The sequence below is a fragment of the Salmo salar genome, chromosome ssa01 (genome assembly GCF_905237065.1).
Source record: "Salmo salar chromosome ssa01, Ssal_v3.1, whole genome shotgun sequence".
Taxonomy (NCBI): Eukaryota; Metazoa; Chordata; class Actinopteri; order Salmoniformes; family Salmonidae; genus Salmo; species Salmo salar.
The window spans coordinates 129,092,393-129,119,932 of record NC_059442.1 but is presented as its reverse complement, the minus strand read 5'-3'; the positions used below and the strand labels follow the sequence as shown (position 1 = coordinate 129,119,932).

Below are 27,540 nucleotides of genomic sequence, written 5' to 3'. Positions count from 1 at the left end.
GAGAGAGAGAGAGACAGGCTAGTCATAGTCCTCTCTCTTCTATCTACATTAAACGTCCTCCCTCTCCTCTTTTCTGAGCAGATTGAAGTAGGAACAGGTCTTCGTCATTCCTCTCTGCTGGGCCAGGCGGCTTTTGGCCTCTCAGGGGCTGCCAGCGATTGTCGCTCATTCAGACAATTCAAATAAGCGAAACCCAGGGTGCTGTGGATGATTTACTTTTCATAAAGAAAGCACACAAAGTGACTGGCTACGGCCCAGTCAGCCGCTCTCTCTCTCTCTTTAACCCCGCCAGCACCCAAGAGGAACCCTCAGCTCAGACAGACAGAGAAAGGGAGGGATTCCAATCCCTCGGAGTAGCAGTCTAAACCAGGCCTCTGGTATACCATAGAGATTGGGATGACAGACAGTAGGATTACAACAATATCGAAACCTTTACATTTCAGTTATTCAGCAGACACTCTTACCCAGCAGACACTCTTACCCAGCAGACACTCTTACCCAGCAGACACTCTTACCCAGCAGACACTCTTACCCAGCAGACACTCTTATCCAGCAGACACTCTTATCCAGCAGACACTCTTATCCAGCAGACACTCTTATCCAGAGCGACTTACAGTTAGCGCATTCATCTTCAGATAGCTAGGTGGGACAACCACATATCATAGTCATAGTAAGTACATAAGATGTCTTATTTAAAAAATATATTCTTTGAAGAGTTAAGGCTTCAGACACCTTAACACGGGCAGGGACTCTCCTGTCCTAGTGTCAGGGGAAAGCTCTTTCCACCATTGGGGTGCCAGGACAGATAAAAGCTTTGACTGGCCTGAGTGGGAGCTGACCCCCCTGTAGGGGTTGGACGGCCAAGAGGCAAGAGGTGGCAGAATGGAGTGCTCGGGTTGGGGTGTAGGGTTTGAGCATAGCCTGAAGGTAGGGAGGGGCAGTTACCCTTGCTGCTCCGTAGGCAAGCACTATATAGTGGATTCGAGCTTGGGCTTGGTTCAAAGCCAAGCAGGACGGTGAGGAGGAATCTGACCACATCACCAGCAGTAGCACAGACAAGAATCTGCATGACTGTGCAGAGAAGGAGAGAAGCAATGTGTGTATCCCTCTCCTACCAAGTAGGCTAAATTCCCCACAGGTTCTTCATTCCATTCAGCCCATCAAACACATAAAGAGTCCTAAACACACAGATCTGTTTCCTGAGAGAGAGACAGACAGATGGAGAAAGAAGGAAGAGAGAGAGAGAGAGAGAGAGAGAAAGACAGAAAGCAAGAGAAAGAGAGAGCGAGAGAAAGACGAAGACAGAGAGGCAGAGAGAGTGCTCCGTGCTGGATAGACATGCAAGGTCGGGCCAACAGAGATGTGTAGACCTGGCAGTTCCAAAACACACAGGACCCTGCTGCCAGGAACTGGATTATCTACAGCGGTTCTCCACTAGAGAGTCCAGTGCTTCCTGATTCCCATTACCTTCCTCTGAGAGACCCCTGGGTTACGACCAATCACAACAAACAGGTGCAGCCAATTAGCCACACCGTGTCACTTGTGTGTGTGCGTTTGGTGTCCTGGGTAAGGCCACTTGGGCTTAGATAATTGGTGTCTGTTGTCCCAGTTAATTGTGAGTTCCATTGTCTGCTGAAGGAACGTCTAGTGAAAGAACAACGGTCTGGCCAACCCTCCTCCAGGAGAGGTACTGGGTCGTCTTGGTGACCACCTTACAGTCAGTCAGTCACCTAGTCAGTCAGGAAAAGGCCACATCTCAATCTGTTGAAGATCAACAGTCATTACAGACTTTTTCTTCACACACACACACACACACACACACACACACACACCACCCCTGGACTGGCTCACAGGCCTAGACCTTAAAGGCCCAAACAAAGATATTTCTCAGTTAAAACATGATTAAGATTGGAAAAAGACTGGTCATGGTTATTCGCTAGCAACATAGAGTACATAGAAACAAGTTAAACGTTGGGCCTGACATGAGTCGTTTCTTCCTGATTCAGGGTTGAATTCAGGGCTAATCTCTCCAGAACGACCAGGTAGTAAGAAGAGGGGAAAGACAGGGAGAATTAGATAGAGATATACACTGAGCACTGAGTATACAAAAGATTAAGAGCATCTGCTCTTTCCATGACATAGACTGAAAAGCTGAATCCAGGTGTAAGCTATGATTCCTTATAGATGTCACTTGTTAAATCCAATTCAATCAGTACAGATGAAGAGGAGGAGGCTTGTTAAAGAAGGATTTTTAAGTCTTGAGACATGGATTGTGTATATGTGCCATTCAGAGGGTGAATGGGCAAGGCAAAAGATTTAAGTGCCTTTGAGTAGGTGCCAGGCGCACCGGTTTGTGTCAAGAACTGCAACAACACTGCAGGGTTTTTCCCGCCCAACAGTTCCCCGTGTGTATCAAGAATGGTCCACCACCCAAAGGACATCCAGCCAACTTGACACAACTGTGGGAAGCATTGGAGTCAACATGGGCCAGCATCCCTGTCGAACGCTTTCGACACCTTGTAGAGTCCATGCCCGGACGAAATGAGGCTATTCTGAGGACAAAATGGGGGGGTGCAACTCAATATTAGGAAGGTGTTCCTAATTTTTGGTAGACTCAGTGTAAATAGAGAGAGAGAGAAAGGCAGAGAGAGTGCACGCCTGAGAGAAAGAGAAGAGAAAGAAAGAGCGCAAGAGAGCCAGGGTCTTGTTGGCAGAGCCAGTCAACTAAGGCTGTGTCCCAGAGCCATATGGAAGCGTTTTGCTTCCCCAGTCATGCCCCGTCGGGTTTAACAAAAGTGGCGGCTAGTCGGCTACCACATGCACTGCTTTTGGGACTCACTTCAATATATATATATATATATATATATATATATATTTTTTATGAACTCCTGCAAAGAGGCCCCAGGCACTTCATATAGAGACCGGATTTAATCAATAGGAATGGTGACGAGGTGTTGAGCTCAGATCTCTCCCTGGTGAATGCTGTGGAGGTGAGAGGGATTGATATATAGCTATATATAGCTGTATCATGGGGTCGATATACAATAATGGATAATGATGTGGTAAGTATATACCGGTGTTGTAAAAACTGTCCGCACTCAACCAAACAGTCCGAGTATTTCTAGAAAGATTTCCAGGTTTATTACCCTCTCCTTTAATGGACGGGACCAAATTACAGTTCCCTCTTCAATTCCCATCCTGTCATAGTAAATATACATTATGATTTGAGATCTCTCGTGAAAACACCTCAGACTGATTACGTCACTTGATGCTGAGGAAAATGGAATGTTGTCTGGTCGCTTGGCAACTACGGGAAACAATTGCCTGGGAATATGGTAAAGAAGTTGTGTAGATGTGAAAAATAGTTTTTCCGCGAGATTCCTAATTTTCGCAGTCGTCTCACACTTGACTTTTAACGTCTCTACCTGAGACCTGCTGGATAGCACCCACGACCATCCTTCAGTTTTATCCCCTGCAGTTGAGCATAAAGGAATTACTCAGCGGGCCAAACAATAAAAATACACTCTTGTGGTCTGAAACAATATCTCAGAGAGAAAGGGGGAAAGAAAGAGAGAGAGACAGAGAGGAGAGATTCTTCAACAATGCCCCCTTTGTCCTGGCCCAACACTGTACTCTACCTACCAGCCTTCTCTTTGACTCTGTGCCAACACAAACCACGGTGCTGGGGTACAGGCCTACAGCCAAACAATCTACGCTTGTGTTTAATATACTACAGTCTGTCTGCATCGGCCTACCTGTCAGTCACATGCACACACGCACGAGCGCGCGCGCACACACACACACACACACAGCTGACTGGCTGGGCCGGGGCCGAGTCCTTATCCCATTGGGTAATTGAGAGGTAACACAACACACTGCTAGATAACAGTTTATGATAAGGCTGGTGCTGTGTGGTAATCAGCAGTGGCATTGAGACAAACATGTCACATGCTTTTAAAAACACTGCGTTTCCTCCACCAGTAACTGATTTTGGACAACCACCTTGAGGTTACAAAAACTGTCACAGCCGTTTTCCCTGCCCGGCTCGGTCTGTCTGTCTGACTCTCTTTCAGTCCTGTTTGCTTGCTCTCTCTCACAGTGTTGGCAGAGTGATGTTTGCCTCTACTACAGCGGAGTAAGGCATGTGGTGCGGGTGACAGCATTTCTCTTCCACCTAGCGGGACCTGGCTGCAGTGGACAGGCTGAGTTCATTGATGTGGGGCCAGTGGCCCGAGGTGAGTGTGTGTTAGCAGCGAGGGGGGTTCTGCTTGGCTGAGAGGGTGTCACTAGTCCTCATCAACACCTTAGCATGGTGATTCCTCATGAGACTAGAACAACAACAAAAATACCATGATTTGGGGGATTTTCACAAAATGTAATCCATAGAACGGTCCTTTAGAGGAAGGAATGTTGACATTTTTGGCATTTGTATCTTAAAGCCTAATTGAGAAAGAATGAATTGAAGTTTTGTGACAACATTTGGAACATTTGTGACATGTTGGCCTTACCCAGGCCTCCTTTAAACACTCCATGATGCTAAATCTGTAGGTACTACAAAGCAAACATTGGTGTCATATGAAGCTTAACTGTAATATGAGTAGTATTTAGACTTCAATAAGAATTTTCTTACATGCATTTATGAATATTGAAAAACAAACATGAATCGAAAACACCAAATCTTAGATTTGGCCATTTAAAAAAATATATATATACATTGTTGAACATAATATACTCTACGGGCATATCAACATTCCACAGTGGGATCTCTTCTACTTTTAGAGTTATGATCCAATATGTAAGCATTAACAACAGCGTGAATGTCAAAATGATCATCCTCTGCTGGTGATACAGGATGTGCTATGATACAAGTTAAAGGAGGGCTGTGATTGGTTACATTGTCTACGATGCCAATTTTTCTGTATAAAAATGGGCCATATCTTTAAAACTAGCAGAGATCCCTCACTGGAACTTTGATATGCCAATAGAGTCTTTTATTTTATTTTTTTCTAAATCTCTAAAGGCATATGTCTAAATTGCTCATGGTATATGTTAAATATTCATGTGAATATTTCTCAATATTAATTCATTAATTAATGTAAGAAAATTGTTATTGAAATAAAAATACTACGCATATTACAGAGCAAGAGGTAAAGCTTCATATGACACAAATGTTTGCTTTGTAGCACCTGCAGACGAAACGTTATGGAATCTTAAAAGATGCACTTTGCAGAAATCACTATGCCATTTCCTGGTTTCAAAAATTATAACAGTTCGCTTAATTTTAGTTTTGTGACAATATGAAATATAATTTCCATAACCAAAGATATTGTACTTTCAGCTGGGTTTCAAAACCGTAGGTAAAAGATGCAAAACTTAACTTAAGAACGGGAAGCATAGAAATAGCACACATGAACAGATTCACTGCTTCTTAGACTTGTTTTCAATGAGAATGGCAGATCTATAACACACATTTCTATGTTACATATTGCAGCTTTAAAAGGAGGCCTGAGTAAGGCCAACATGTCACAAATATACCAACTTTAATACATTTTTCCACAATTATGCTATAGATACAAATGTCAAATATATGTCAACAATCCTTCCTTCAAAGGACTCTTCTATGGATTACATGTCTTGAAAATCTAAAGAATCATGATCATTTTTTGTTATATTTTCATGAGGAATCACCCAGAATAAGTACCTCCGACCCTCTGATTCATTCATTCATTCATTCATGGTCACCAAAAGTAATTGCAATTAAAATGTATTTTACAACAATCAGTGTTTAATCAGAGATGGCGTTTGCCATTGTAATTATCTTGTCAAGACTGTACTTAGCTACAGTAGTGAGCGAGGAGTAAGGAGTCATTGTTGAGTTATCAGTGTTGGTATGTAGCCTACGATATAGCCAGTCCATAGGATTAATGATGGCCATTACTTCAAAGCCGCTGAATCACACTGCTCTATCTCTACGACGAGGTCCTTTAGTATGTTCAGTCATACTGCATCGTCACGGTTATCACAAGATACCTTTGAAAACCTATCGGAACCAATTGAACGAAAAGCTCTGTCTTTTTTATCACGGATTTCCTTGTGAACTGAACCAACCTGTCAACTAGCTGGACATTGAGTTGGGGCTTTTAAAGCAGTACTATATCCAGTACATAGACAGACTGAGCTCCCTTGTCTATGCAGTGCTACATCGCCTCCCCATGGCCAGTCTAAAGAATTACAACTACTGTACCACTGATTTGACGTCACTTTCTCTTGTACGCTACTGCCACCTGTTGGACACCAAGTCAGGTTTCTAATCAGAGATGTGGTAAACACAAAAAGGGGCCTAAACTCAGAACACTGACGAACGATTAACGTAAACGATAACAACGCTATTAGATTAAACAACATTCCCCAATTAAAAAGGTGCATAAATGGCCGTATGGAATGGATGGTATGTCATTTTAGCGTAATCTACCTGCGGTTGGCCCTCTTTCCTCTGTCCTCCTCGCTGGGGTCAGTACTCTTCTTCTCGTCCTCCTTCATCTTCTTCAGCTTCTTAGAGATCCTCTCCCTCATTTCCTGCCTCTCATCAGAGTCATACTCCTCTTCGTCACCATTCGCATCCCCCTCCGCAGCCTCATCATCCTCACCCTGAATACGAGAGAGAGATGAGAGAGAGAGAGGAGAGAAGGCATGAAGAACACTCAAGAGAAAAGGTGTTTCCCAAAAAGCGGAACGGAGTGCATTATAAATGTGGTGCATGGTGTGTTGATTGAACAGACCACATGAAGGAATAAGAGCATACCTCTGCTGCTTCTCCAGCTCCACCTTTGGCTTTTTTCCTTCAAACACAAGACAAATAGATTCAGAAAAACATGAATAATATTCATTCATTCATTCATTCATTCTCCAAACAAGATAAGTTGAGGCAGCAGAGCATGGTGTCTCTACGGTATCTTAGTGTTTACTTGTTGACCGCTGGGACAGAGCTCAGCAGCGGATCATCCTTCAGCAGGTCATGACTGCTTTTGCTTTTCCCCTTCAGTGTCTGGATGAAAAGAAACAATGTGTGTAATGTATCTGGTTGACACTGATGGCGAGTTTGATTTGAAGTGCAGAATAACAATAAGACTGCTCATGTTCTAATTACCTGGCTGACTTGAGTTACCATTTCCTCTTCCTCCTCAGCTTCCTCTCCAAATGACAACAGACTGAAGTTCCTGACAAAATAAATAGGTCCAGAGTCCGACTGTTCATAACTACAGTACCACGCTTCCGAGTCAGAAACAGATTGAGAGTGAGGAGCAGAGAAAGTGTGTATAATAGTCAATTAAACACTTACTTTGTTGCTTTGGACTGAGATTTCTTTCCCTCTTTTTTGTCTTCATCCTTTTTGGATTTTTTTCTTTCACGTGGAATGATGTCATCAAAGGGAGAATGTAACACCTGCAGAGAGACATTTAAAAAAACGTAAAGTAACAAGAGTCTGACAGAATTGGTACACATGCAAAACAAATGAATGGTTAAAGTGATCAAATATTATTGTGTGACGTAAACCCATAACAAGACATACATACCTCAGTGGTTCGTATCTTGTGTGGATTTAAAGGTCTTTCCTCCTGATCACATTCCACTTCGGATAACCTGAGCATGTTGTACACTGTATCACCTGTCACCTGCATTGGGGAAAGGAAGATGAACTTACAGGATAAATGCTGCATACTAAAAGCTTCCCAAATATAAAGATGCATTGATCTTCTTTTGGCGTTTTACCTTTCCAAAGATGGTGTGTTTGTTGTTGAGCTCATCTGCCCGACCCAGGGTGAAGAAGAACTGGCTACCATTGTCATGGGGCCCTGCGTTGGCCATGGCAACCAGACCACGTCTGTTGAAACGCAGTCTGGAGTGGAACTCATCCTGGGAACGGGGGACAGAACCAACAGCAAAACAAGAATCAGCTCCACTGTCTCATTGTTAGTGGAAGTCTGAAACCGTAGTAATGGGTGAGCTGACAAAGGTTCCATGTAGAAAAGTTGAGTTTATGTCTAGCCTATACATTTTTGGGGTGACCATGATGCGAGATAATAAGGTGATGGAGACAGTGAAAGTTAACCTTGAACGGGCGTCCATAGATGGACTCTCCCCCCGTCCCGGATCCTGTGGGATCTCCTCCTTGGACAATGAACTCTGGCACCACTCTATGGAATGGTGTTCCATCATAGTAGCCTGTGGAAGAGAACAGTACATATTTACAATAAGCTGGTGTGCAATGTGAAATGGTGAGTATACTAATCTCTTGAGGACAGACTAAACAAAATCGGACAGAATTCCACAAGATTTTTGTTCTGGGTTAACCAAGATTTTGACTATACATTATAAGTACATCAGTATTGTTGAGTGACCTTGCATTTTAACCTGCTATTGGATATAAATCAGGCACTCAGTCCTTACCTTCCATGCATAACTGGACAAAGTTTCTGGCGGCCTTGGGAGCCTCTTTGGACCACAGCTCAATGTCGATGTCACCAGCTGAGGTCTTGATCAGAACCTGAGAAGGTAGAAGCATATCACTTTATACCAAGGCCACATGTCTGCTTGGCAGAACGTTAACTAGCCAGCTTACTGTATTTCGTGCAGACTGATCTTCAGAGGAACTAATTACAGGACCCCTGGCAAGCAAGCTCGCGCTCACCTTTCCGTTTGTTGGAGGCTCTTGAATGTAAATGTTGCTCATTTTGTCGTTGACGTTAACGGACAACTCGACACCGAAAATCTGTTATCTATCTTTTCAGCAGTATAAAAAAATAATTTTTTTCCTAAAATGCAGCACTAAGTACTTCGCAAAGACTGCAAATTAGAGATTAATATCTAAATGTATCACAGACACAGTTTACTGAACCGCCATGTTGTTAAACCATGAATGCTTTGTTTACCTCGAGGCAATGGGGTGTGAGCGGCATTTCCCAAGTCGATGCATGGAAGCAGTTTCCCTAATATTTGTTTGATGGGTGATATGTCAAATATCAATGAACTTGTTAAATATGTGTATGAAAATATATCGTAATTAAACATATGTTAAAACATTGATGGATTATCATTTCCATATACACCCCTAAAATGTGTGGTTTGGTCCGTGTGTTACATTGCAATCAACCCCGCCCCCCTAAAACGTTATACAGAACATTAGCTAGCTAGCTAAAGGGAGGCTGACGAATTTATCTCGAGAAAACTCTAGTTATGAACGTTTTCTGAAAAGATAAGAGAGTCAGAAATATTAGTATGTGCGAATTATTTCTCAAGCAGTTGGTCAAATCAGCTCCAAATGTGTTTAAAAAAAAGATTTTACGAAAGATGGTACTAACCATTTTATGTTTCCTATCGGACCTGTTTTGTAGAGGACCCACAGGGAAGTGGTTCGAAATTTATCAACGCAACAAGATTTCTTTTTTGCAATAAAGTGTGATAATGGCTGCACCAGGTATGTTTGATCTAACATAAAACTCCTCAGTATTAATATTTTAATGGAAATTGGAGGTAGCTAGCTATAACTATCTTATAGTTGCCTTTTTGGCAGAACTTATGGACTGCTAACTAGCTAGGTTAGCTAGCCTAGCCACTATGATCCGATTGGCTAGTATGATTGTGTTCAATGTTTTAAATAGCTAGCTAGTGTTATTTTGATATGATTTTGTGTATGGCATTTAAGTCTCTCCATTCGTCTGATAACGGCTGTGTTATCTCAATGTGAATCATATACACTGAACAAAAATATAAACGCAACATGTAAAGTGTTGGTCCCGTGTTCCATGAGCTGATATAAAATATCTCAGGAATGTTCTGTACGTACAAAAAGCTTATTTCTCTCAAATTGTGTGCACAAATTTGTTTACATCCCTGTTAGTGAGCATTTCTTCTTTGCCAAGGTCATCCATCAATCTGACAGGTGTGGTATAATAAATAAGCTGACTGAACAGTATGATCATTACACAGGGGCACCTTTGGGGACAATAAAGGGCACTCTAAAATGTGCAGTTTTGTCACACAACGCCACAGATGTCTCAAGTTTAGAGGGAGCTCTCAGTTGGCATGCTGACTGCAGGAATGCCCACTAAAGCTGTTGCCGGAGAATTGTTCATTTCTCTACCATAAGACACCGTTTTAGAGAAATTGGTAGTCTGTCCAACCAGTCTCACAACCGCAGACCCGTGAATGAATCGTCATTCTAATGGAATCCAGAGAGAACAAAACCCTGTCCTCAAACATTTTCATTGTGTTTAGTCTTCATAATCATCCTTCAATTTTGTATTTATTTATTTATTTTTGCTTTTTTTTGTGTGGGCGAGCGGTTTGCTAATGTCAACGTTGTGAACAGAGTGCTCCATGGTGGCGGTGAGGTTATGGTATGGGCATAAGCAATAGACAAAGAACACAATTTGCATTTTATCGATGGCAATTTGAATGCACAGAGATACTTTGACGAGATCCTGAGGCCCATTGTCGTGTCATTCATCCGCCGCCATCACTTCATGTTTCATCATGATAATGCATGGCCCCACGTAGCAAGGATCTGTACACAATTCCTGGAAGCTGAAAATGTCCCAGTTCTACCATGGCCTGCATACTCAGACATGTCACCCTTTGAGCATGTTTGAGATGCTCTGGATTGACGTGTACGACAGCGCGTTTCAGTTCCCGCCAATATCCAGAAACGTCGCACAGCCATTGAAGAGTGGGACAACATTCCACAGGCCACAATCAACACTATGCGAAGGAGATGTGTTGCGCTGCATGAGGCAAATGGTGGTCAGACCAGATACTGACTGGTTGTCCGATCCACGTCCCTAACTTTTTTTTTTAAGGTATCTATGACCAATAGTCATGTGAAATCCATAGATTAGTGCCTAATATATTTTTTTTCAATTGACTGATTTCCTTATATGAACTGTAACTCAGTAGTCTTATACATTTTTTTGAATAATGCGTTTATATTTATGTTCAGTATAAGAAGGAATCAGAATATACAGGCCTATGTTTTTGCGAGACTTCAACAAAGCAATAAATTGTCCCATTTCACAATGAATACATTTTTCACTTCATTTGCAGGTCCCAATAAGGACAACATCAGAGCTGGTTGCAAGAAATGTGGTTACCGTAAGTCATCTTTATTGCTTATATGATGTCTCTAGTCCAACTCTACATATTCAAGCCTTGTGAATACAGTTCCAGAATGTTTCTTGTTGTCCCCTGACCCCTTAGTGTGCCATAATCATTCTGTGCTAGATACACTTTCATTATTAAGTACTTCCCTTCTTCACTCACTTTTGTACTCTGGTCATTTTATCAGCGGGCCACCTGACGTTCGAGTGCCGTAACTTTGTGCGTGTGGACCCCCGGAAAGACATTGTCCTAGATGTAAGCAGTACAAGCAGCGAAGAGAGTACAGAGGACGAGCAGGAGGATCTGCCGAATGACAAGCTGGGTCGGGGTGGAAAAGACTCAAAAGGTCAAAACTTATTTTACATTTTGGAATCTTTGCTCAGCATGTTGTTAGAATGAACTGAATTCCAACTGGTTATTGGTACAGACATGAATGCCATTCTGGACATATGGAACAAATCTAATGAGCCCAACTACAGTCCATAAGCAACCAAGGCTCTTCATCATGTACTCTCTGATTACTACCTTATTGATGCCTGGCGAGCTCATAACCCTAAAGCAAAAGAGTACACTTGCTATTCAAACAGGCACAAAACATTCTCCCGAATCGATTTAGTACTATAACGTGCCTACGCTTTCATTTTCATTATTCGAGAAAATAGAAATTCGACATATGAGCATATCTGATTGTCATGCTTGCTACTGCCAGATACAAATTCCAGACTCTCCTACAAGAGCCACAAGATGGCGCTTTAATATTCCCTAACGACAAAATCAACACCATCTATACATAAATATTTACATTGTTAAACATTTAAAAAGTTAACCTCTTTAGATAAAACTATACTAAATATAATCACGTCACCAAATAATTGATTAAAACACTATTTTTGCAAAGAAAGTCTACAGTAGCCTCAACAGTACTCCGTAGGGTAGCACCATGGTGTAGCCGGAGGACAGCTAGCTTCCGTCCTCCTCTGGGTACATTGACTTCAATACAAAACCTAGGAGACATGGTTCTCACCCCCTTCCATAGACTTACACAGTAATTATGACAGGCTGGAAGATGTCCTCCAGCCTATCAAAGTTCTTGCAGCATGAACTGACATGTTGTCCACCCAATCAAAGGATCAGAGAATTAATCTAGTACTGAAAACATAAACTACAGCTAGCTAGCACTGCAGTGGTATAAAATGTGCTGAATAGTTGACTGAAAGAGAGAGAAAGACAATAGATGAAAGGTTTTGAACAAATTAATTTCTTCCAAAATGAAGGAGAAGCAAGAGAGAGTTAGAGAGAGAGAGTCATTATTTTTTCAACACGACACTGGAATTCTTCCAAGTCAAGGTAAGCTTTTGGTATTACTCATTTATTGCCACCGGGTCCCGCCTGTGTAACTGCTTACTGACTGTACATTCATGTTACTGTATGATTGTAGTGGGTTTACTAACGCTTTAGTGATATTAGCTACGCTGACTATGACGTTATTTTAGCTAATATAGTGACAACGATGTAGGCTGTGTGCAGTGGTTTGGCTTGGAAAGGTATTTTTGCCTGGTCACATACAGCTGATGTGTTGGGCATTGAATTCCACAAGCGAAGGGAAGAGGTGAGAGTAGGAGAGTGCATAGATGCGAGAAGGAATACAACGTGGCTTCTATGAAAGTGAACTGTGTTTACGTGTGAAGCAAGCGGAAACCAACGGGGATAAACATACCTGAATTTGTCCAATAGAAGCTCTCGTTTGCAACTGTTGGACTAGTGATTACACCCTATATCAGCTAGATGCATGACCAATTTGAAACTGAATTGAATGAATTCGTAATTATTAACAAAAATTCAGTCGAGGATCCTCACATTTTATGGGACACCATCAAAGGCGTTATTAAAAACAATACAACTGCATTTGTATCTGAGTTTGCCATCCATCGAGTTAGACTCAACCATTAAATCCATGGTAATTGACCCAGTCATCTACTGGCTAACAAGTTTTGCAGTAATGATCAATTACTGGATATTGCAACGATTGAATCTGAATCAGGTGAATTACTATCCGAAGCCAAATTAATCAACTAAAGAATCTCCCGTTTCTATAAAGAATTGTACACCTCTGATTTGTAAATCCACACCAAGCCAGATTGATTCCCGTTTAAAGGATCTAAGAACTCCTCTTCTCTCAGTTGAGGAAGCCAGGCATGCTGGGAGCCCAAATCTCTTTCCATGAACTTAAAAGGGCATTAGGTAACATCAATAAAGGCACATCACCTGGTTGGGATGGTATTCCTCCTGAGCGCTATTAAAAATGTTGGAACCAATTAGGTCCACTGTTACTTGAAATGATTAACACAGTCGTTTACAAAGATTCATTTGTAAGGGATGTAAGAACAGCACTAATTTCCCTTATATATATTTTTAAAAAAGGTAAGGATGCCACCCAGTCTTCTCATTTGCTAAACATAGATATGACATTTTTTCAAAAATTCTGTCGTCCTGTCTTGCTACTTACCCAAATTGGTACATCCGGACCAAATATTATCCTAAGGTAACATCTGTCGTCTATTACATATCTTACATGCTTCATCATAAAACAGCCCAAGGAGCTTTGGTTTATCTCTTGATGCAGAAAAAGATTTTGATAGACTAGAATGGTCATATCTTTGTGACTTGGCTCGAATTTCATTAATATGACTAAAATACTAAATGCCAATCCCTCAGCCATAGTAATAACAAGCAATACGTGCTTTGTTCTATTCAGTATAACTAGAAGTTGCAGGCAACGTGATCCCATCTCACCTGTGCTATTCTTTGTCTATGGAGCCCCTGGCCCAGGCAATTTGACAATCTAAAGAAATTACACCAATATCTCAAAATTCTACGGATCACGTCATCTCATTTTAAGCCAACTTAATTTATCTCGACAGTGTATTTCAAATCCCTACCAAACACTTTGAAGAACATAGACAAATTTAGCTCCATCTCAAGTAAAATACATCTAACAAAATCTGCCCTACTGCCTCTCAAGACCCCAATGGAGGACGCCATCTCTATTTATGGAATCCCAATATTTTCCCATTTTAAATATTTGGTTTTAGATATATTTCCTTCCTTAGATAAAACCATTGCCAGAAACTTTAACAGAAAGCTCAAATCAATTAATTCTGACCTTAGTAGATGGACTAACATCCCGGTTTCTTTAACCGGCAGAATATCTCAAATCAAATTTTATTTGTCACATGCATAGAATACAACAGGTGTAGTAGACCTTACAGTGAAATGCTTACTTACAAGCCCTTATCCAACAATGCAGTTCAAAAATATTTACTAAATAAACTAAAGTAAAAAATTCTATGAAAAGTAACACAAAATAACCATAACGATGGTATATACAGGGGGTCAATGTGCGGGGGTACAGGTTAGTCGAGGTCATTTGTGCATGTAGGTAAGGGTAAAGTGACTATGCATGGATAATAAACAGTGAGTAGCAGCAGTGTACAAAACAACGGGGGGGTGTCAATGTAAATAGTCCGGGTGCCCATTTGATTAATTGTTCATCCGTTTTATGGCTTGGGGGTAGAAGCTGTTAAGGAGCCTTTTGGACCTAGACTTGGCGAGCCGGTACCGCTTGCCGTGTGATAGCAGAGAGAATTGTCTATGACTTGGGTGGCTGGAGTCTGACAATTTTTGGGGCCTTCCTCTGACACCGCCTAGTACATAGGTCCTGGATGGCAGGAAGCTTGGCCCCAGATGTACTGGGCCGTACGCACTACCCTGTGTAGCGCCTTACGGTCGGATGCCGAGCAGTTGCCATACCGGATAGTGATGCAACCAGTCAGGATGCTCTCGATGGTACAGCTGTAGAGCTTTTTGAGGATCTGGGGGGACCCATGCCAAATCTTTTCAGTCTCCTGAGGGGGAAAAGGTGTTGTCGTGCCCTCTTCACGACTGTCTTGGTGTGTTTGGACCATGATAGTTTGTTGGTGACGTGGACACCAAGGAACTTAACTCTCGACCCACTCCACAACAGCCCCGTTGATGTTAATGGGGGCGTGTTCGGCCCTCCTTTCCTGTAGTCCACAATCAGCTCCTTTTGTCTTGCTCACGTTGAGGGAGAGGTTGTTGTCCTGGCACCACACTGCCAGGTCTCTGACCTCCTCCCTATAGGCTGTCTCATCGTTGTCGGTGATCAAGCCTACCACTGTTGTGTCGTCAGCAAACTTAATGATGGTGTTGGAGTCGTGCTTGGCCACGCAGTCGCGGGTGAACAGAGAGTACAGGAGCGGACTAAGCACGCACCCCTGAGGGGCCCTCGTGTTGAGGATCAGTGTTGTAGATGTGTTGTTGCCTACTCTTATTGTCAAAATGAGTATATTGCCACGGCAGAATTTCTGAAGTTTCTATGCTTCCCTTGTCTCACACTTCTGGCTATTGTGAAAAAATCCATAGTGCGGTTTCGAAATGTATATGGAAAGGTAAGTGATCCCGGATAAAATGATCCAATTTACAAAGAGGGAAAGACGTAGGAGAATATCCGTACCAAACTTTAAATTGTATTTCCAGGCACTAGCATTTCGTCTCATCCTAAATTGGTTTAGATGTTATTCTTCCGGCCCCTGGCTGAGTATGGAGAGAAATACAGTGTATCCTATTGCCCTGGAAGAGGTGCTCTTCACTGATAGACTATATATACAAAAGTATCTGGGCACCCCTTCAAATGAGTGGATTCTGTATTTCAGCCACACCCATTGCTGACAGGTGTATACTTTCAAGCACACAGCCATGCAACCTCCATAGACAAACATTGGCAGTAGAATGGCTCAGTGACTTTCAATGTGGCACTGTCCATAGAGCTGCCCTGGTCAACTGTAAGTGCTGTTATTGTGAAGTGGAACCGTCTAGGAGCAACAACGGCTCAGCTGCGAAGTAGTAGGCCACACAAGCTCACAGAATGGGACTGCCGAGTGCTGAAGCTCGTACGCATAAAAATCGTCTGTCCTTGGTTGCAACACTCACTACCGAGTTCCAAACTGCCACTGGAAACATTGTCAGCACAAGCAGTGTTCGTCGGGAGCTGCATGAAATGGGTTTCCATGGCCGAGCAGTTGCGCACACAAGCCTAAGATCTCCAAGCGCACTGCCAAGCGTCGGCTGGAGTGGTGTAAAGCTCACCGCCATTGGACTCTGGAGTGATGAATCACGCTTCACCATCTGGCAGTCCGACGGACAAATCTGGGTTTGGTGGATGCCAGGAGAACGCTACCTGCCTGAATGCATAGTGCCAACTGTAAAGTTTGAAATGTTGACTCGAATGCTGACCACAGTTGTGTCAAGTTGGCTGGATGTCCTTTGGGTGGCGGACCATTCTTGATACTAACGGGAAACTGTTGAGGATGAAAAACCCAGCAGTGTGTCAGTTCTTGACACAAACCGGTGCACCTGGCACCTACTACCGCACTTAAATCTTTTGTCTTGCCCATTCACCCTCCGAATGGCACACATACACAATCCATTTCTCAATTGTCTCAGGGCTTAAAAATCAGTCTTGAACCTGTCTCCTTCCTTTCATCTAAAGTGATTTGAAGTGGATTTAACAATTGACATCAATAAGGGATCATAGCTTTCACCTGGATTCACCTTGTCAGTCTGTCACAGAAAGAGTGTTCTTAATGTTTTGTCTGCTCAGTGTATATGTACCTATTTTAATGTTTCTTTGCTTTTAGGCACAAGGGGAAGGAGTGGTATGAGAAGGATTTTTCTGGGGGGGTGGGAAGGGGTGGAAAACATGGTTTCTGGGTGGGGGGGGGCGGGAGGTGGTTGGTTGGAGGGAGACATGTTGATTGGGGGAAGGGGGTAAAAGGCAAGTTTCCCCCCCCTTTTTTCTCTTTACTTACTACATTTATTACTTTTTGGCTCTGTGATGCGAGCTAACCATTTAAAGTAGATTAGTTTGTATATTGTGCATAAGGCCCCCCCCAAACTAGAAAATATTTTTTTTAATAAAGGTTTGGTCACAAAAAAAAAGGTCAATACAGTACAACCGGCAATAGTTATTTTATAACAGACTACTTAGCACTCCTCTGGTCACTGTTATAACAGGCTCTGCTGTGTTACTATGTTATAACAAAGTTATATGACCGAGTCCCTGCTTAGTTGTCTGTCAATCCTTGGCTTCCATGAACTGTGTTGCTCTCACTTTTATTCAAGTGTTTTGTCTGAATGATTTTGTGTATTTGTCCTGATTTGCTGTAGATCCCCAGGAGGACACCAGGAAAGTTAAACACAAGAGGAGGAAAAGTAAAGACAGGAAGTCTGATAGAAAGAGGTACGTCACATTCTTTTTATTCCAGTATATATGAGAAATAATTATGCATAGTGCTATTGTATGTTTAACTGTGGATGGTGCAATCTTCTGTAGGTCTTATTCATCGAGTGACGAAGAGGAGAACAAGAAGAGAAAGAAACACAAAAGCCACAAGAAAAAAGGCAAAAAGGAAAAGAAAGAAAAGAAGGAACGTCACAAGAAGAAGCAGAAGAAGAAAGATGAACCTTCCTCGTCTGACAGCTCCAGCGGATCCTCGGACACTGATTGAGAAGACGGAACGTTTAGGGACAGATTGCACTCGTCATTTTCCGGAGGAATCGAGCTAAGACATACGATTGTATTTAGATACACTTTACCTTAAGATATTATTCCTTTTTCTTAAACTTTTCTTTTCTATATCCTGTGGAAAGTAATAGGTGCAGACACTGAGTATATCTGGCCCTTGTGTGTCACAGAATCAAGGACCATCTGTAAGGCTGGTCAATATAGCCTCTGCTACAAATGAAACAATGGACCTAGATTTACTGTCACTTGTTTGACTTTGGTGAATACTGAAAGGTTTGGATGGAATTTGTTTTTAAAGGTATTATATAGATTGATAAGTGTCTAGATTTTACAATTTATTAGTGAACCATCTGAACTTTTTATTTTCCAAGTGTTGATCTTTCAAGTTACCAGAATGGGATAGGCAGATGTAGTAAGCAAGTCATTTCTGTATTTTCCATTTTTAGGAAGGTATTAAGGTGGTAATGCTTCCAGATTTGATGTCATTCATTTAGTAGAAAACTTTAATAAAACAATCCTATTACATTTCTGTGTCTGAGCTCCTTGAAGTGAAAGTGATTTATTATTTTCAATATATGATGGGAAAATATATTTTGCTGTTTGAGAAATGCATAGACATTGAGGAATTGACTTGTTTTCAATCTTATGATATTCAAGAAATGGCAAATAGCACGTGCATCTCTCTCCATCCTACACACAATACCCCTGGTGTTTTGCGGGTACTATTTAATGAAGCTGCCAGTTATGGACTTGTGAGGTGTCTGTTTCTCAAACTAGACACTAATGTGCTTGTCCTCTTGCTCAGTTGTGCACCGGGGCCTCACACTCCTCTTTCTATTCTGGTTAGAGCCAGTTTGCGCTGTTCTGTGAAGGGAGTAGTACACAGCTTTGTACGAGATCTTCAGTTACTTGGCAATTTCTCAGTAATTTCTCGCAACAAGAATAGACTGACAAGTTTCAGAAGAAAGGTCTTTGTTTCTGGCCATTTTGTGCCTGTAATTGCTTCAGGTACTCAACTAGTCTAAAGAAGGCCAGTTTTATTGCTTCTTTAATCAGACAATTGCAAAAGGGTTTTCTGATGATCAGTTAGCCTTTTAAAATTATAAACTTGGATTAGCTAACAACGTGCCATTGGAACACAGGAGTGATGGTTGCTGATAATGGGCCTCTATACACCTTTCCAGCTGCAATAGTCATTTCCAACATTAACAATGTCTACACTATTTCTGATCAATTTGATGTTATTTTAATGGACAACAAATTAGCTTTTCTTTCAAAAACAAGGACATTTCTAAGTGACCCCAAACTTTTGAACGGTAGTATATATATATATATATACCTCGCATGCAACTAAGACTAAGCAATTAGCTTATTTAAATATGTATGACTTCATAAAGATAATTAAAATATACAAACAAGCATTAGGCAATTAATTGATGTTGACCAGCAAGAATTGGTCTGAGAATTGTCTATATCAAAGGCAGATATAATTAACATTGTACATACATGGCATACAGCCTAAGTTACAAGCATTACAAGGCATATAAATCCTAAAGTTAGCTTACAAGACAAAGCATGAACAAAGAGATGCCTAGGAAATGATAATTGATCATACAACCTTCCTCCATGGACTGGATACAGGACAAGAGAGAACAAAGGCATTTAATTCCTGAAGGTGTAAGCTTCTCAACCCCAAACCAACAACCGTTGACCAATCAAACGATAAGTTGACAGTAACCTGACCACCAGGCCCAATCTCCACAGGTTGTCACAGCAGAATTCCTGAGAGGAACATGAAACCCCTTTGTCTAGAGTCATTGAGAGTTCCCCCTGTACAGATACAAGTTACCACAGTGATTGCACATACATATAGATAGCATTATTGTTATCCTCTGTGAACAAGTTTCAGGTAGATACCAGACATGGGAAACTATAATATTATTCTATCACACATTCAATAGTCAGTCCTCTGGATACGGTAACAGAGATACAGTTTGGCCCCTCAGAGGGGGAATGGCTGACGAGTCCTTGGGCATTGTCCTTTGTGCTTTCCTTGTGTTCCTGGACTATTTGCCATGTAGTTCCAGGTGACAGAGAGCACATAAATTAGGGCCGAGCCTACACTGCCACCAGCGCTCATGAGCTATCTAGCGTGCTCTGAACACCTGTGTGTGTAAGCCAACTGGAGGCACACACAGCTTGTGATCTGTGCAAAACTGCATGTTTTTTTTTATTTGAAAGATTCTTTCTCACTGATATGAAAGATAAGGGGCATTTATAATGAACAAAAATGTAAACGCAACATGCAACAATTTTACTGAGGTACAGTTAATATAAGGAATTCAGTCAATTGACATAAATTCATAAATGACCCTGGCAGGTAAATAAGCCAGATGTGGTCTGCGGTTGTGTGGCCGGTTGGACGTACTGCCAAATTCTCTAAAACGACATTGGAGTCGGCTTAAGGTAGAAAAATTAACATTCAATTCTCTGGAAACAGCTTTGGTGGACATTCCTGCAGTCAGCATGCCAATTGCACACTCCCTCAACTTGAGACATCTGTGGCATTGGGTTGCGTGACAAAACTGCACATTTTAGTGGCCTTTTGTTCCTAGCACAAGGTACACCTGTGTAATGATCATGCTGGCTTAATCAGCTTCTTGATATGCCACACCGGTCAGGTGGATGGATTATCTTGGCACAGCAGAAATGCTGACGAACAGGGATGTAAACAAATTTGTGCACAAAATTTGAGAGAAATAAGCTTTTTGTGTGTATGGACAATTTCTGGGATCTTTTATTTCAGCTCATGAAACATGGGACCAACACTTTACACGTTGCGTTCATATTTTTGTTCAGTATATATCAGCGTATTTTTCGAAAACCAGTTTGAAAGCGATGATTATTGCCGTTTCTAAACGGATGAATAGTGAGATGCCGTAGGAAGATTTGAATAGCTCAGTAGCCTACAGAGTATTATGACAACAATGCATGTTTTGTTAACTTTCAAATGTACAGTAGTAATGGGTCCATGTAGAATAAACAACCCTTTACATAATACCATAGAAGCAGGGGTCTGCTAATATAACAATGTGCACCTTTCATTCCCAGCCGATACAGACACTGTGCCTATCGGCATTTTGTCTGGTGGTAATGGGGCTACCTTGGTAAACATGTCAGTGGTCATACCTTCCTGTGTGGTGTCCCGTATACAACAGGAGTTCCCTGATCCTGGTGCAGAATACACAGGGTTTCTCCCTCCCATATTGACTGATACCATTCAATTCAATAATAAAAAAAGACAATACAATAAACGTTTAATGCCGAATGGTAGGTCTCTCTCCATTTAGAGACATCAGTATCAAGCCGTCTGTCAGTCTGGACTTCATCTTGCAAGTCTCCATGTGCTGGTTCCATACATGTTTCTGTGAACACAGTCACAGTTCTAATACCAATGGCAGTTAGAATAGGTAATATCTGACACAAACAGGTACTTTGTTGAAGTTTGAATAAGTCAGACTAAACCTATATAATTCTGTTGTCCCCATCGACAACCGTTGGTGAGCAACCAAGAGGTGAGGCTGGAGGTAAGGTCTTTGCCAGAGCCCCATTGATGGGTATAGCAGTGTAGATCAGCTCCTGGCCCCTCATCAAAGATACTAGTCGGTCACACACATACACACACAGAGCACTGATCACATTATCAATGGTGGTTATGATTAGCCTGGTGGAACCAACCTGATCGCCTTTCTATTTCACTTCAGATATCATCAAATGTGAAGTGAAATAGAATGGTGAACACAGCGATCAGGCTGGTTCCACCAGGTATACCCATGACGTTATTTGCATCTAAGTGGAAATTAATGAACAAATAAGGTCAGTTTACATAAATTATGTTTCACAATTGGGTTATCAAATGTGTCAAAGTAATGACGTGGGTTACTTTCTGTATTTGTAAAAATGATGAGCCTGTGAAAGCTGTTGCGGCTGACGGATGAAGGTTGCTGGCTGGATACTTGCCAACATGTGGATGACTGTTCCATTCATAGGAATGCTCACAGTTCACCCCTTTGCTGAATGTTAGGCTGCAGACCGAACATCTCTCGAACAACTGCAGCAGGCAATCTTATGAGATGGTGTTGACCAGAAGGGCCTTTGACAGGGTGATTTTCACATAACGCGCATTACCTGTTGTTGATGAAGCCGTCTGCATCATCAAGGCAATAACTCGGGTCATTATCAGAGGCCTCATGATGGCGTGTCCATTTCATAGGAGTCGAGGGAGACTGGCAACAACAGAGGACGTGTCACAAGGGTACTTGTGTCGCATGACACTTTTATTCCAAGGTCTTGCCTGACAAGTTGTGAAAATAGCAAGTAAATAGTGAATGAAATTAATTTTGGAGGTGGCTAAACCATTGCAATCACATTGCTGGACATGTTATGATACCCACCTTTGCTCCTTCTGGTAGTTCCCGGCATCCATTCATTCATGACCAAGGGGATCAGTCTGGCACCCAACGGTATACTTTGTTAAACAGAAAAACAGGGTCAACGATTGTCATCTTTCAATTATAAACATAGTTTGAGAAATAACGTATAATCTCATTTGGAAGCTTATTATATGCTTTACAGATGTAAACTGACTGGCTCCAGATTGGATTAGATTCAGGCCTGTGACGCCGTTGCTCGCTAGTTGGTAGCTCGCTAGTTGGTAGCTCACTAGCTAACGTCAGCTATGCTAGGAACGATAATGATCTTGCTACCGGTATACTCACCACCACTGGGGACCAATGAACTCCAACGACCTATTCTGCGTGATGGGGTCCTTAGGCAGGGCATGCAAACCATAGTTGTTGGCTGTGCATCCTTCTAGAAGCATGCATTGCATGGTCAATAAGGAGCCTTTTGGTTCTAGACTTGGCGCTCCGGTACCGCTTGCCGTGCGGTAGCAGAGAAAACAGTCTATGACTTGGGTGACTGGAGTCTTTGACAATTTTTTGGTCTTTCCTCTGACACCGCCTAGTATATAGGTCCTGGATGGCAGGAAGCTTGGCCCCAGTGACGTACTGGGCCATACGCACTACCCTCTGTAGTGCCTTACGGTCAGATGCCAAGCATGTTCCATACCAGGTGGTGATGCAACCGGTCAGGATGCTCTTGATGGTGCAGCTGTAGAACTATTTGAGGGTCTGGGGACACATGCCAAATCTTTTCAGTCTCCTGAGGGGGAAAAGGTGTTGTTTTGCCCTCTTCACGACACTCTTGGTGCTTTTGGATCATGATAGTTTGTTGGTGATGTGGACACCAAGGAACTTGAAACTCTCGACCCGCTCCACTACAGCCCCGTCGATGTTAATGGGGGCCTGTTCGGCTCACCTTTTCCTGTAGACCACGATCAGCTCCTTTGTCTTGCTGACATTGAGGGAGAGGTTGTTGTCCTGGCACCACACTGCCAGGTCTCTGACCTCCTCCCTATAGGCTGTCTCATCATTGTTGTGATCAGGCCTACCACTGTTGTGTCGTCAGCAAACTTAATGATGGAGTTGGAGTCGTGTTTGGCCATGCAGTCGTGGGTGAACAGGGAGTACATGAGCGGACTAAGCACACACCCCCTGAGGGTCCCCAGTGTTGAGGATCAGCATGGCATACGTGTTGTTGCCTACCCTTACCACCTGGGAGCGGCCCGTCAGGAAGTCCAGGATCCAGTTGTAGAGGTAGGTGTTTAGTCCCATGGTCCTTAGCTTAGTGAGGAGCTTTGTGGGCACTATGGTGTTGAACGCTGAGCTGTAGTCAATGAACCGCATTCTCACATAGCTGTTCCTTTTGTCCAGGTGGGAAAGGGCAGTGTGGAGTGCAATTGATATTGCGTCATCTGTGGATCTGTTGAGACGGTATGCGAATTGGAGTGGGTCTATGGTATCCGGGAGCCTTTCAAAGCAATTCATGGCTACCGACGTGAGTGCTACGGGGCGGTAATCATTTAGGCAGGTTACCTCCTCTTCCTTGGGCACAGGGACTATTGTGGTCTGCTTGAAACATGTAGATATTAAAAACTCGGTCAGGGAGAAGTTGAAAATGTCAGTGAAGACACTTGCCAGATGGTCTGCGCATGTTTTGAGTACACGTCCTGGTAATCCATCTGGCCCAGCGGCTTTGTGAATGTTGTTTAAAGGTCTTGCTCACATCGGCTACTGAGAGTGTTATCACACAGTCGTCCAGAACAGCTAGTGCTCTCATGCATGTTTCAGTGTTGCTTGCCTCGAAGCGAGCATAAAAGGCATTTAGCTCATCTGGTAGGCTCGCGTCACTGGGCAGCTCGCAGCTGGGTTTCCCTTTGTAGTCCGTAATAGTTTTCAAGCCCTGCCACATCCGACGAGCGTCAGAGCCTGTGTAGTAGGATTCTATCTTAATCCTGTATTGACACTTGGAGTAATCTAAACCCAACCTTCATTTACTTGTTGGGCGCGCACTGAGGTTTCAAACGCCGTTTTAGATGAGACTGCCTTTTTTACCAAAATTATCCTATTTACACTTTGTAGTAAATTTTTACTCTGGAATAAATGTTTCTGACTCATATCGATGCCACATAGTCTATTTTCAAAGGGTTTAGTTGATTTTTAGGGGCAGTCACTCTTTAACGATTTTAAACTTCAATGGGGCGACTGTCAGTGTTGGACGGATAGCAAGGACCATGATACATGTTAGAAACACACATGCACACACAACAATGGTGCTCAGTCTGCCTCTTTATACTCGTGTTTTAATTTCCATGACAGATTTCATCATCATCACAGCCATGTGAAGTTCTGAAAAAAGTTTGTTAAACACTTCCGCAGTCATCTGTGTACGAATGATACATCTGTATGATGCATCTTATTAATGCAAACGCACATTGGCCTTTAGACTGACTGAAATATCATTCAGGGCTTGAATTCACTCCTTCTTTCTCTTCGTGTTACAGGAGTGATGAAGTGTATTTCTGTCAGTGCTGATGGAGCTCTATTCTGTTCTGTTGGGGATGACCAGGCCATGAAAGTCTTTGGTGTAGTCAACTTTAACATGATCAACATGCTTAAGCTGGGGTGAGTTTAGAGGTGAAAGGTCTAGCAATTTAGCTTGTTGCCTTAAAACCAAAAGCCATCCCTTCTCTCTACAAATGTGTTGATCTGACATTCCTCTGCTCTCCGTGTCTTGTGTAGTTTCCACCCGGGCCAGTGTGAGTGGATCTATAACCCAGGTGATGCTATCTGCTGCGTGGCCTGCTCAGAGAAATCCACCGGGAAGATCTTCGTCTACGACGGACGGGGAAGCAACGAGAAGCTCCATACCGTCGACAAGATACACCCATCTCCGCTGTCCCAGATCCACCTCAACCCCAGATACAGGGTCATCGTTTCTGCAGACAAGGCTGGAATGCTGGAGTATTTGGACCGGCCTCCCCAGCGAGTTCAAATCCCCCTAGCACGTGGCTGGGTGTATAAGACTGACACAGACTTGTATGAGTTTGCCAAAAACAAAACCTACCCAACCAGCCTGGCCTTCTCCCACGACGGTAAGAAGATAGCTACTATCGCCACCAACAGGAAAGTCAGGATCTTCCGCTTCCTGACGGGGAAACTGATGAGGGTGTTTGATGAGTCGTTATCGGTAAGTTCCGAACTCTCACATATCGGGTCTTTACTTTATTTCACATTGCTATTAATAAACTGTGCTACATCTTATAATCAAGAGATTTGTCTTTTTAAGTCACAAGATACTGACAAATTGGTAGGCAATTCACTGTTTCCCACATTTCCCAGTGCATTTTTCTAAACTGTGGTAATTTCTCTGACCTGGTCCTTTTAGATGCTATCAGACATGGAGTATGGTCGGAGGATGGCGGTAGAGAGGGAACTGGAGAAGGTGGACGGTGTTAGGCTCACCAATATCATCTTTGACGAGACGGGTCACTTCGTCCTCTACGGAACCATGCTGGGCATCAAGGTCATCAATGTGGAGACCAACAGGTAGCGTTTGAATAGTCAAAATACGTCTAAACACAGTGGTTGTCAACCTTGGAGAGCGACAGAGTGAGCAGGTTTTTGTACCAGCCCTGCACTAAAAACCCTAAGTCAACTTATCAAGCTCTCGATGATAAATTCATTAGTTGAATCAGTTGTTTTTAAGGCTGGACTGAAACAAAATGTATTTGTCACCTGTGTGTGTTCAGGTGTGTGCGTATCCTGGGGAAGCTAGAGAACAGCCGTGTGGTGAAGCTCAGCCTGTTCCAGGGGGTTGCCAAAGCGTGCAACACAGCTCCCACCATCGAGATGAAGGCATCAGACAACCCGGCCCTGCAGAGCACAATGCCAGACCCCACAACCTTCTGCACTGCCTTCAAGAAGTACTTCTACATGGTGAAAATTCTGTCAACTTTTTTTTTTGTCCTGGAAGGGCAATTGTAGCCCCTGTGAAAGAGAAATGGTATATTACTGTTGCTCTCTTGTAGTCACACCTATTCTTTGACATATTTTGACCCGCATTTTATAATTTCCTCAGAATTTCTGTTACTACAACTTAATTTCTCTTGGTAGTTCTCCTAGAGCGAGCCAGAGGACACTAAGAGTGCCGAGTCAGACAGAGATATGTTCAACGAGAAGCCGTCTGGGGAGGTGATGGCTGCTACCCAGGCTGATGGGCCCTAGAGGGTGTTAGACAGCGCCATTCTCTACACCACCATGGGAGACATCCACATCAAACTCTTCCCTGTCGTGTAGGTCATCCTCTGTTGTTTTAAAGTACCTCCCGCAGTGCTTCCTTGCCATTTGCAATGCAAAAGGTTCTGCCTGTTAACTTTCCTCTGAACCTACAGTTTTGCATTTGATTGGACAATTTCACTTGTTTATGGACTATTTTATGTATCTCAGGTGTCCCAAAACGGTGGAGAACTTTTGTGTTCCCAGCAGGAACGGTTATTTCAATGGCCACATATTCCACCATGTCATCAAGGTAGGACATTTAATCATTGCTCATTGTTTTGACTTATAGTAGGAACTTAATCACAGGATGTGATGGGACTGTTCTTTCCTCTTGACCCAGGGCTTCATGATCCAGACACGGGATCCTACAGGGACAAGGCATGGGAGGAGAGAGTATCTGGGAAGGGGAGTTTGAGGATGAGTTCCATGCCACACTGAGACACGACCGGCCCTACACCCTCAGTAAGGCCAACGGAGGCCACGGAACCAACGGGTCACTGTCATTCCCATGGTAACTAAGGGCTCGCTCTGTGTGTGTCTGAGTTGGTATGAATTTGCTACTGAAGTCTGATATTTTACTTCCTGAAGGAATGTAGTATTTTGTCTGTTTTAATCAAGCATTTTACCAATGTATATTTCTGCATTATGTACAAAGATGTCCAAATAAATCTAGACCTAAGTTAATGGCTCTCCCTACTTGTCTTTCTCGCCCTGGTTGGACAACAAGCGCACAGTGTTTGGCAGGAGTGCCAAGGGAATGGAGGTAGTTCAGAGGATCTCCAACATCAAAGTCAACCCTAAAACAGACAAACCTTACGAAGACATTATCATCACCATCAAGTAATCAGGTTTCCGTCTCACCAGTCTGTCTGCTCTTATTGTATTTCTTTTTTTACAAAGTAAAGTCTTGGATTATTCAAGAATGCATCTTGCTGTCTCTCATTCCATGTGTCATCTTTTCTTGGACGTGTGAAATGAATAAACCAGGGTCGTATTTGGGACCATTCAGGGGAACATTACAGAACGTTCAGATATAAATAT

The 27,540-nt window shown here is 42.7% G+C and overlaps 2 protein-coding genes and 1 pseudogene across 3 annotated transcripts in view; 2 read left to right on the top strand and 1 right to left on the bottom strand.

Annotated features, from left to right (window-relative positions):
* The window catches only part of cwc27 (CWC27 spliceosome associated cyclophilin), a 54,977-nt gene extending 45,856 nt beyond the window's left edge, over positions 1–9,121 (bottom strand). Inside the window, exons 1-10 of one of the 2 annotated variants that reach the window (XM_014126933.2) lie at positions 8,931–9,121; positions 8,449–8,545; positions 8,111–8,223; positions 7,771–7,914; positions 7,575–7,673; positions 7,340–7,443; positions 7,148–7,217; positions 6,966–7,045; positions 6,803–6,839; positions 6,473–6,648 (exon numbers count right to left, since the gene is read on the bottom strand). In XM_014126933.2, the coding sequence (XP_013982408.1) occupies positions 6,473–6,648; positions 6,803–6,839; positions 6,966–7,045; positions 7,148–7,217; positions 7,340–7,443; positions 7,575–7,673; positions 7,771–7,914; positions 8,111–8,223; positions 8,449–8,545; positions 8,931–8,957 (947 nt within the window). In that variant the 5' untranslated portion in view covers positions 8,958–9,121. The other variant, XM_014126923.2, reaches the window with a different exon arrangement.
* A 30-nt stretch (positions 9,122–9,151) lies between these two features.
* srek1ip1 (SREK1-interacting protein 1) lies at positions 9,152–18,283 on the top strand. Its single transcript, XM_014126946.2, has 5 exons — positions 9,152–9,475; positions 11,101–11,148; positions 11,342–11,500; positions 17,401–17,473; positions 17,567–18,283. The coding sequence occupies exons 1-5, from the start codon at positions 9,463–9,465 to the stop codon at positions 17,739–17,741; spliced, it is 468 nt and encodes a 155-aa protein (XP_013982421.1). The 5' UTR covers positions 9,152–9,462; the 3' UTR covers positions 17,742–18,283.
* A 6,448-nt stretch (positions 18,284–24,731) lies between these two features.
* LOC106561121 (peptidylprolyl isomerase domain and WD repeat-containing protein 1-like) lies at positions 24,732–27,504 on the top strand (annotated as a pseudogene).
* Positions 27,505–27,540: the final 36 nt, after the last annotated feature.